Raw genomic sequence first — 12060 nt, forward strand, 5'->3', positions numbered from 1 at the left:
CAGCTTGAGCTGCAGTGGGTTTGGATTCCCCCCGCCTCCGTTTTTCACTCGCTGCTTCCACCTCTCCTCTTGCTAAGATTGGCATTGAGGTGCAGTGGGAAAAGAGCCCAAGGCTAATGCCCCCTAAAAGCTTATTAAAATCCCATCAGTCTCTCCAGACACATTTGTTCTTTTTTTAATGTGTGTGGTGTACATCACATCATGTGATCTTTGCTTTGAGTTCTCATTCATTTCGATGCTCCACCCCTTTTATACTTATACCCTGGGGACCGGGGATTTTCCGGTGGCTTGACTTTCGTTTATTAGGTCTACCAACAGTAAATGTGTATATATGTGTGTATGTATAAATTTGTGTTAAATTGATTAAATGCCCTTGAATTGAATTGAATCGAATCGTGGCAGATTTTGTAATATTGGCAAATATCGTTTGAAGAGTGTATCATATCGTCATCACATTGATGTTTGACATCTCTATTATACTGTACATGTGAGGCCTAAACTATCATGTCTAGTTAGATAAACTGAATGTGTGAATTAGTACAACTGTTGTGTAACAGTGGGACAGTAGTACAGACACTCGAGCAGAGAAACTAAACAGACACTAAGGCTGCAACACCTCACCGATTAAATTGATTAAAATAGATTTATAATTTAGTTGCTAACGAATGTGATAATCGATTTTTAACGGCAGCGATGAGCAGTCCCGTTTGGGTCCTTGTTTTTGAGTAATGTGAGGCTACGCATGTATGCGGCAGTGATGCGAGAGTTGTCTTCTTTGTTGTTAGATGTGCCTCCGTCAGAGGTGAGTAAATGAAGCCAATTGTATTGTTTGTATTCTTTGTTGATGATTTATTACTACTTAGCATGGAGTGCTAAGCTAGTTAGCAATTATGCTAATCTGTAGGGTTGGGCATCGAGCATTGAGCATCGATGGGACCCGGTTTTAACACTCCGGTTCTCCCGGAACCGTTCAAATTTTTAAATTTCGATTCCATGTTTCGATGCTCTGACCGCCAAGCGGGAAAAAAAATGCTGCCGAAAACCACGAAGAAGCCTCAAGAAGCGTGTGTTTGTGCATTGCAGCTTGGTTACAACCATGGACACGTGCAGTGGCGCTCAAAAGTTTGGCTTAACTTTACAAAAAAAAAAAAAAAAAAGACCAGTCAGCTTAGTGCAATATTTGCAACACAGCTATATCATGCAAAGGTGGCGGCACCCCCAATTATGCACGACCGGCTTCATGGAATATAGCCTAAATGCCAAGTGCAAAGCTAGCTTAGTGCTATGTAGTTGACACGCTGCACCGTCAGAACCAGGTAAGTAAAACAATACATTACGTCTGTCTTCTGCTGTCCCAGCGACCCGACCCGATTAAGCAGTAGAGTAGATGATGGATGGATGGAATAGTATGAGAATAAATCATAATATTACATCGGGCAATGGTCAATATCACATGTAAATAAAACTAGATGCAAAATGAGACTTGCTGCCGTTAGTGAACAGCCGCCATCTTAAAGCAGTAGACGCCTCTGTTGAAATCAACAGTATTAAAAGGATTTTTGCTTTGGAATCTGTTGTTGCTTATTTAGAAAGAAGCAGCCATATGAAGCATTCAATCACTTTTTTTAATGAACTCGGAACAGTGAAAACAGCATCACATCACATCACAAAGCATCGAAGCCATACACTCCCATCTCTTCTTCTCCGCATTATACGTACACACTCCTACAGCGCCACTCATTGGCCTAACTGGTATTGTCACGTCATAAACATTGCATGTGTCTGAGAACACAACAGAATCGGTTTTACAAATTAGGAAACCTTATTATTTTGCCTCATCTACATCAAATTATAATCAATAAAGTAATTTATACTAATGCTTCGTTGTAGCTCCCAGCTAAGGTACATGTATGGCAAAAGAATATAAGTAAATGTTTTCTCCGTGAGCTTTTGAAAAATAAACATCTTTGTGAAAGTGCGCTCCTGTGGAAAGAAACTTCATCACATTTGAGTATAAAAACTGATATTTATATGCAAGTTAAAAATAACCCTGTGAGAAGTTAATATAATTCATAAATTTCATATTGTATTAATAAAAATAAATAAATAAAATTATATAATATGATTTTAAAAAATCGAAGACATTAATATAAACTAATAAATTCTTAAACTATAGATTTTTTTTAACCTGCTATATATATATATATATATATATATATATTTTTTTTTTTTTTTCCCTTTTTGACCCTGCCTCTTAAAATAATGGAGAATCGAAACATGGAACCGGAATCATTCAATTTCAAACGATGCCCAACCCTACTAATCAGTGTCTTAAGTAGGGATGTCCCGATCCAGGTTTTTGCACTTCCGATCCGATACCGATATTGTTTTGCACTTCCGATCCGATACCGATACTGGCCGATACCGATACCTGCCTATCCGAGCATGTATTAAAGTTTAAAGTTATTTAGCCTCCTTACTTAGTTGTCAGACTCATGTTGAAAAGGGTTTTAGTACTCTTGATAACAACTAGCCAGCTGAATTAGGTGAGTTTGAATAACACACAATGGTTGGTAACAAGAAACTGACCTGTTTTTTTAGTGACAAACACAAAACATTATAAATAACAAACAGAAATGGCATAGTCAGTCAGTAAAACTAGCAAATAATATTGTAAACTGTCAGTTGAAAATCCCACAAACCGCCCAAGCTATTAGATGCTTTTAATGTTTCGTGCATTAGTTACAAAAATTGTATAAAAAGCCTCTCAGGTTCAAATAAACGACTATTTCAGTATCAAGTTAACATTTTAAAACAGTAAATAAAATACTCAAGTCCCCATTCTGTATCAGCAGCTTTAAACTACATTCAATTCATTTAATTTTGCGAATCAACTGTTAAAGTTGTTAAAATTGCTCCCGTTATTCCATAATTTCCCTTCTGTCTACTTTTGACATGTGAAAGTTTTAAAACTGTTTTGAAGATAGATTCAAGTCAAGATTTTGCCGATTTAGGAGTATTTTAGATAAAAAGTTATTTAGGTTCGCTTACAGCCTAGAAGGGAAGTCTTCTGCTTCAAAATGGCGGCTGTTTACTAACACACGTAGTTTTCAATGCATGTGTTGCTAATGGCGTCGAGTCTGTCATTTGGCATCTAGTTCTATATACATAAATAATGCTGCGTTCCAGAAAAGTGGGATGTCGGCCTTTTCCGACCTCCGACTAGGAAAATATCATTGGAACGCCACTCAACCTGGGAGGTCCAAGTCGCCAAGTCGGAGAAAAAATAACTACCCCGACTTCCAAGTTGTTTCAATCTGACGTCACTGGACAAAATGGCGCTCAAGAAAACGTATTGAATGATAACACAGTAATAAGGTAAATCAAGTTTATTCTCATACAGTGAATTATCTTTGTTGTGCTATGTTTTATATTGACGATCAGTAAAGGATGTAACTAAAAAAAAGGCTGTTTAGAGTGTGGGCAATAACGCAGCCGTCGTTTTTACTCTACTATTTGATCGCTAATAGGAAGTCAGGTTCGCTGGAGGTCAAAATGTCTTTGGATGGCCAAAATAAAACACACCTCGTCGCGATCAGCCATCTTTGTTGTTTACATTTGCTCGGAACGCTTTGAGGTCGGAACTGGTCCCATCCGAGTGGGATAAATCCGACTTCCCACTTCTCTGGAATGCAGCATAAAAGAGTTGGATGGTGCGTCTTTACTCACGAGAGACAATGGCTCGTCATCCAGAATGAATTCTTCGGCAATGACTCTTGTTATTACCTGGGCTTTGGGACTGTCGAGTGCCAGTTTGTCACGCATAGAAGTTTCTGCCAGCGTTAGTTGCGTAGGACCTTTCTTTTTGTCTTCGGTTTTCTTAACATACTCCTTATATTGTTTGTGGTGGTATGCCGCTAAATGGTTGATTAGGTTGGTTGTGTTAAAACTTCTTACAGCTTTACCACCACACTTGACTTTATTGTGGCATATGTTGCACTCTGCCTCTTCGTCTTTGTGGTCCTTTAAGGTGAAATGATTCCAGACAGCTGACATTTTTACCGATAAAGTCTCTCGGTAAATTGGGAGACGGTAATGTAGTGTGTTGAAGGAGTGCCGTAAAATGCGGACCGGATTTTAGGGAAACCGAAGCAAAAACTGGAATGGATTATGTATATCGGTGCGCTGGAAAACACGGACCAGATTTTTAAAAAAACTGGATCGAAAGTCTGGATCGGAATTTTTCCGTGTCGGCCGATCCGATACCGATGCGCATTTTTTTGCCCATATCGGCGTCCGATCCGATCCAAATATCGGATCGGGACATCTCTAGTCTTAAGTGTCTGTATTGTGTTTTGGAGAAGCATATTAGCACTTGGCATATTGTTCGATCGTAAAGCTGTCTTATTTAATTTTATAAAGAAACCGCACACATAAACCCATTCTGATAGGTCTTCTTTCAACACAAACGCCCATTCAAACTGTAAATTGTCATGCAAGAGATTGTGTTTTGAAATTGTATCTGGATTGTATTTATGAACACATTTGATAAAGAAAACTGATTCATTTCAGTCTGCCTCCTCCTTGTCCGATTTTGTTGTTTAGTTTGTTTCAACAAAATAAATGAGTCATTGACACAATTTATATCAGCTTTTTGCCCACAAGGAAAAAATGTCAATCAGCAGCACTTTTTTTGGGATGAATAAGACTTTTGTCTGATTTGTGTACTGAGAAATTCTTTTATTTGTTCTACTCAGAACCTTTATTAAAGAGTTTAATAAGTTATGTGTAGTTAAAACGGTACCGTTGTACACGACAGTTAAGTCAGGAAGCTGTAATACAATGTTATTTTTGAAGGAAATGGTCATCCATTGTCTTCATTGTTACTTACATCAAGCCTAGAACAACTTCAAGTTGAATTGTAAAGGTAATTGAAAAAAGTGACATTTATTCGATTAATCGAGTAATAGTTTTATCAATCATCTGATTAAGAGATTATAAAAATAATTGTGAGTTGCAGCCGTACGTGTAACAAAAAATTAAAATACATGGATCATTCGTTTAATCCATTTTCAATGTCAAATTGAAAACAAAATTACCTTGGACAGAAAGATTTGAGCACAAAAACTTTAGAAATAGACAGGTAACAAAAGATTAATATCCATGGATCATTCGTTCAATACATTTTTAATGTAAAATCGAAAACAAAATTGAGCTGTTTTTTTTTTTTTTTTTTTTTTTAAATACAATGGAATGATGGAAGCTAAGCCTGAACGATATATCGTTTAAACATCGCCATCGCGATGTGCGTGTGCGCAATAGTCCCATCGCAAGCACGTGCAATAGTTTTAATTTTTTTTAATCCACATACGCCTTGCTCTCCCAGCCCTTTGTTCCTCTCAGTCACTGCAGCGCTGGTTTATTAAAGTTAACGATGGCTTTGATCTGGCCAATCTGTCAATCATCGTTTAACTTGTTAAACAGTTTCTGCAAGGAAGATGTGTGTGAATGTGTGTGTGTGTGGGGGGGGCATTGGAGACATATAAATGGCAGAAGTGATCATTAGTTTGAAATTTCTACATGTCACTCCAATGGTCACAGCTAAAGTACATAAACAGAAGCATTTAATAAAGCCTAGCATTTATCAGCTACAGTACTTTATTCTTGTTCAAAAATGATTTGGTTGGACAGTTATGTTTAAAACATCATAATTATGACATTTAAAGTGCTTAAAAACCATTTATTTATATCCATTTTTTAAATCACTTTGGGGGGAAAAGTGAGAAAAAAGCATGTCTTATATGTATCTATTTCCAATGCTAAATCTGAATAAATACATTGAGCACAAAAAACGCACACTCACACAAAAAAAATAAATAAATTGGGGGGGGGTGAGCTACTTCGCGGTTTTTCATTTATCGCTGCGGGTTCTGGTCCCCATTAACCGCGAAAAACAAGGGATCACTGTACACTGCGGTGATGGTGAGTCATCCAAAGTCTTTCCAAACAGCTATTTAAGTCAACTTGTAAAAATTTCTTGAAAAAAAAAAAAAGGATAAATTTTTTTTAATATCGCAATATAATATCGCAGTATATCGCAAACCTCAAAAAAATAGCAACAATAGTTTTTTCCAATATCGTTCAGGCCTAGATGGAACCCAATTAATTTGATGCTTACTGGTATATTGAAAAATTTGAAAGTATTACATTAATATCAAGAAATTATCCGTATTCAATATTTTCCGAGTAACACTTGTACTCTACCTAAGCCTGTCACAGTATGCAATTCCATTTATCACACGGTGAATGAAAATGAAGGCGGCAATTTTCCTGCTGCGATTTATTGCCTCACGTACGTGCGTGCGTGTACGTGCAGCAGATGTGCGGCGGACGTGCTGTTAAAAGTTCGGCTTCCTTGTTACCAACAGCGCAATATGCTGTGATGAAGATTCACTGTTTTATTGACTTCTGGGTAGGTTTGTTTTACACATTTAAACCTAGCCTAAGGCTACGTTCATACTACGGTTCTTAATGCATTAATCCGATTTTTTTCGTGTTTTTCCGACTCGAGTGAGGCATTAACTTGATGGCCTGAACGTGACAAGTCACATAGAAGTGGACCATTTCAAATCCGATCTGGGTCACTTTCGTATGTGGTCTAAATCCTATCTGGGCCACATTTTACCAGAATGTGGCTGGCGGTCTGAACTTTCAAGTTTCCCGAATCGGAACTCATGCAGCAATGACATCAGCAAAGCCAAAGCGTCAGGCAGGATGGGAGTGATGTTGTTGTTGTTTATTGTCATCATCATCGGTATTATTGACAGTTACAAGATAGCATTGTGATAAGATTAATTAACCCGAAGAAAAGACGAGGGCTGACGGGAGAAGCCTGGGCTTATTAAATCCCGTCCCCACCCGATGTAGCTCTGCATTTTATGCACGAAGCGGGCTTGAACACTGTCATAAAAAAATAAATGAAGAAAAGGATAAGCCTGACAATTTTCGATTTTAATTCTATGCACCGAATGAGCAATATTTCAGTATTGCTTACATGGCCGAGACGGGGCAAATTGACGCACCCACGTCATGTCATGCACACAAGTCAAGGCTTATGTATAGAGGCGTGCAAAATTTCAGATTCTTAGATTATTCGCGATTCGGCCGTGGAAGATTCGAGAACGATTCACAAATATCCAAATTCCGATTATTGAATTATACCAGGTAAAGCGGAAGTAAAATACAGTCAAGCGCGGTCTTTGGGACGCAATGAGGAACGGACAGAGAGTAAATATCATGTTCAACTCATGCCGCTAGATTAAAAAAAAACAATCATACCTGACTGCGGCTGACAGCCGCTACAAAGAACGCCCAGTTGCTAGTTGCTACAAACATACGGCAACAGTAGATATCATATATATGTAGAACTAGATGCAAAATGACAGACGACGTCAGTGTTGGACCATGTATTATTGAACAGATGCGAAATGACAGACTTTCCGGTGTAAGTAAACAGCCGCCATCTTAAAGCAGTAGACCGCTCTAGAAGGCTCTGTTGTAGCGAACCTAATTAACTTTTTATCTAAAATACTCCTAAATCGGCAGAATCTTGTCTTGAATCTATCTTTAAATGATGAAATAGGGTTAAAAGTTTGACAAAAGTAGACAGAAGGGAAATTATGGAATAACGGGAGCAATTTTAACAACTGTAACAGTGGATTCACAACATTAATTTAATTGAATGTAGTTTAAAGCTGCTGATACAGAATGGGGACTGGAGTTTTTTTATTTACTGTTATTTTTGTATATTTGTTTACTGTTATATGTTAACTTGATACTGAAATAGTAGTTTGGTTTAGCCTGAGAGGATTTTTGAACAATTTTGGAACTAATGTACAAAACATTAAAAAAAAAAAAACAAAAGGAGGGGGGTGCATCAATATTCGTTTTATAATCGAATCGGAGCCTCTGAATCGTAATCGAATCGTTAGGTGCCCAAAGATTCCCAGCTCTACTATTGTGCGTGCGTATATGAGTTTTATCAGTCCATATAAACTTTGAATTTAGGACTAAACGGGGATTATTAATGTCTGTTATTTGTGTCCTCTTTTTGGAAATCAAAATATGATCACCCTGGAATGACATACAACTAGCATGTGTCATTTGTTTTGATGCTTCTGCGCATGCGGTCACTTTGCCGAGCACATCTCGCACTGCGAATTAGTGCGTATGCGTGATACTTGAACGGGCTCCATGGACAAAGGCAGTCTGAACGGGCACGCCAAAAAAAACAAACATGACGAAAAATCAGATTTGTGTATTAAGACCTGCAGTATGAACCTAGCCTTAGTGAAGCCAAATTTTTGTTACTGCTACTTAATTACGGTAATCTATTTTTCTCTGTTGTTGTTGAAGTGCAATTGTTTATGTTACTACAACTTTATACCTCTTTGCCTAAATGCTTTAGTTATTGAAGTGCAATTTTATCTTTCCTTGAAAAAGACATTTTAGTTATTCTGTGTTTCTGTGTGGTATTGATATTGTTGTCTTTTACTTAAAAGAGGCATGGTCTATTGTTTTTTAGTTGGGATTTCTTAAAAATTATTTTTGAATTGACGAGTAAACGTTTATTGCGTTTAAATGGGTGTACTTAATATTACTTAGTATTATTAATATATACTGTAGTTTTTACTGTGTTACTGTAAATTGGTTGAAAAAAAAATTGGGAAGGCGCAATAATATCGCAATAATTTATGAGAGAATTTATCGCCCACTAAAATTTGTCATCGCGACAGGCCTAACTGTACCGTAAATTTCAGAATTTGAGCTTTTTATTTTTTTTTATTTTTATTTTTTTTCCTTGTAAAATTTGGTGAATGCGGCTAATGGTCAGGCGCACCTTTTATAGTCGAAAAATATTTCAAGCAGTTTAGCATGTTTGCTGCGAAATTCATTAGATTCCAATGAGTGTTTACAGAGATAAATCGAAAATGGAGATATAGCGTCTTACTGGATGTATTCACCGATCAGAATTAAACTGTTTAATCATCACTAAACTGCTTTTGGCAACAGAAAGTTCTTCCAGGTTACACTTATGAAACTTCAAACCGCTTTACATAGAGCACGACTTCAACTCGACAATAATATTAGCCGGCAATTTCCTGTCTGTTATATGAAAATCGAAATTGATCATAAAATCGTGCTCCCAGCATGTACTCCCCAAAGAATTTTTCAAACCAAGTTTCTTGTTTGGCACAAATGACGCTGCTAACTGCAGGACCGTATTGCACTATTCCTGTGTTGCACATAAGTAAGCTATAATTCAATTTTTTTTTTTTTTTAAATTTTATACTGGAGTGCCACGTCAAATTTCGCTGTCGACAACATTCTTGCTGACAATGACAATAAAGTTCTATTCATCATATTGAAATTTTAAAATCAAAGCAATTTTGTGGCATTTCATTTCATTACATGAAATAAAAATATAAACAGCTCATATTCCTGGTTAATTTCTTGTTTTGAAGTTGAAAATTGATTCAACAAATGATACACAGATTGATTCTTACTTTGTCTTCAGTATATAATGCAGAATTTTCTCTGATGGCACCATCATCTTTGACAAATACAATGCCATTTTTAAATCATTGTGTCATAAAAATAATTAAATTTTCCCTCAACTTTAGAAGCAGAAGGCCAAGCAGGGGGAACTGTGGATGCAGTGACCAGTGATGCGCCAGAGGGCATGCCATCTCCTCCTCCTCCTCCTCCTCCTCCTCCTGCCCAGAGCCCTCCACCCGAGACTCTTGCAGGACCGTCTGTCCCAGCAAGCAAAAGGGTCCAAAGCAGGTTAGCAATAACTAAGCCCTTGACTGCAAATGTACTTAATTGCGAAATACTTGTGCTGGCTTTGTGCATGCATAATGTAAAACAGCACCAGCTCCCACTAATTCGATGCCCTCACCAATCTTTGCCATTCATGTTATTTACATAAGTGATGGAAGGGAAAAACACCTGTGACTCCTGGGAGATTATTAACGTCATAATTCGGGCCTAAAATGTCTTAAATCTATCTCCTATTAAGATATTTCATGACCACTGGATAGTTGTTTTATGTTGTTCTTGTATGTATTTTATTGATATGAATTTTTTTGCTTTCTGAAGTTTTGTATTAATTAGTGCAGAAAAGACGGGATAAAATTGCCATCTTCCTCCAGATTGGTAATACAGGATATAAATTCATGATCTAAAAATTCGTCAATATCTTTCAACACTATGGTCTCCTGTCCATTTTTCTGTTTCAGTGAGCATCTTTGTGCCTTCTGTTACTGTGGGACTCGTAGCCTGTTGGGTCAGGGGGAACTACAAGTGTTTAGCACCACACTGCCCTTTGATGAGCTCCTTCGACGGAAAGATAGTGGGGACTCGATGAGCAATGGCGGGAAAGACATTGGGTCCACTGAGCCACATGTGGCTGGCGAGACAACCTCAGGACAGCAGGAACTTACATAGTAAGTTAGGCTATTTTCCTGATTTGTTTTGGGGCTGTGAGATGAGGTAAGCTTCTATGTAGGACCAGAAGTGCAAAAATGAAAGAAATACACACATAAATTATTAAATGTGTCATTAAAATGTTTCTATTTCACTTTTTGTTTAAACTTTTATTTCATTTCAACATTTATTTCCATTGTATCTATTTCAACGTTTATGTATTTAATCCAATTAACATTCATTTAAAATTTTATCTATTTATATCAGTATCTATTTCAACATTTATTTAGCTGTTTATTAGTGATGCACGATAATACATTTTTCAACTGATACCGATAACCGATAATTTCCTCCTCATTCCAACCGATAACCGATAATTAAAGATGCACAGATACCGATACTAGTATCTGCAGGGGCGCCGATCCGGCCCGAAATGGTGGTATCGGTATCGGCGCGTACCAACAAAGATGGCGCCGATACCATTTACCGGTCCATTAATATAACATTTGACCGCAGTCTTTTTTTTTTTCTTCTGACGCTCACTACACTCTGTCTCTGTGTTGTGAGATGACACGTGAACACCAAGCAGCTATCGCTATTGGCCTGCTCCAGACCAATGAGAACGAGCCAATAGCCACTCCTGACCAATGACAAGGCCGCTTCGCGGCACCGACATGGCGGCGGTCGGGAAATTTTTCAAAATAGAAGTCCCGTCAATTAAAATCAATGGCTGCATGCAAGATTTGCGGCCTGAAAGTTTCGAGATGTGGAGTTAAATCGGCCAGTTTCAATACCTCGAACCTGATAAAACATTTGAAGACGAAACGTGAATGAACACAACGAGTTTGAGCCTGCAAGAGCAGGACTGCTATCCAGAGGAAGCGCGCTGGACCGGTGCAACAATCTCTGGTCAGTTCACTACGTCAACTTTACTTTGTCTTTTACTTGAAGAAACACTGCAGTAATTTGGGAACTGTTTCCAAAGTAGGGTTGCCACCTTTCAGAAATAGAAATAAGGGGACACCCCCCCCCCCCCCCCCCACTCAAAAAAAGGAGGCTAATAGAGAGACGGGATGCTGTGGTCAATTATTATTACTTATAATTGTTAGCGTCCGCAAATGCGGAAACAAGGTTGGACCTCGAAGCGGACAACAAGCGGGGGATACGTACAAGGGTTTAATGATTGCAAACAAAAAATAACACGCGATCGCGGGATAGTAGAAATAACAAAAGGAGTCCGTGACAGCAGATCGACGGAGCTCAATACTACAAACTCGAAGGTTAACTAAGACGATAGGCAGCGAGCCAAAATAAAAACACTCAAATACCTGCACAGGGTAGAGGTTACAAGCGAGTGCAGCACACTAACAGAAAAAACCCAATGCAGGGGCGTAACAAGCAAATGTAGCGAGACTATAGTGCGAGATGTCAAATGGCGATCAGCAAAGCAAATATCTCGGCAGCCTTCTCTGAGCTCACCCGTGCTTAAATGCTGCGTTGATGAGCCTGCATTGGATTCAGGTGCGACGTCAGGAACGCCCCTACTAACAGCCCAGCAACAAAACACAATCT

At 38.2% G+C, this 12060-nt stretch overlaps 1 protein-coding gene across 2 annotated transcripts in view; it reads left to right on the forward strand.

Moving 5' to 3' along the window:
* kmt2cb (lysine (K)-specific methyltransferase 2Cb) overlaps positions 1–12060 on the forward strand; it is a 135037-nt gene that overhangs the window by 39299 nt on the left and 83678 nt on the right. For both annotated transcript variants that reach the window (XM_057856562.1, XM_057856563.1), the window contains exons 4-5: positions 9684–9846; positions 10302–10508. In XM_057856562.1, the coding sequence (XP_057712545.1) occupies positions 9684–9846; positions 10302–10508 (370 nt within the window). The remainder of the gene's footprint in view (positions 1–9683; positions 9847–10301; positions 10509–12060) is intronic.

This window comes from Corythoichthys intestinalis, chromosome 14, assembly GCF_030265065.1.
Source record: "Corythoichthys intestinalis isolate RoL2023-P3 chromosome 14, ASM3026506v1, whole genome shotgun sequence".
NCBI classification, from domain to species: Eukaryota; Metazoa; Chordata; class Actinopteri; order Syngnathiformes; family Syngnathidae; genus Corythoichthys; species Corythoichthys intestinalis.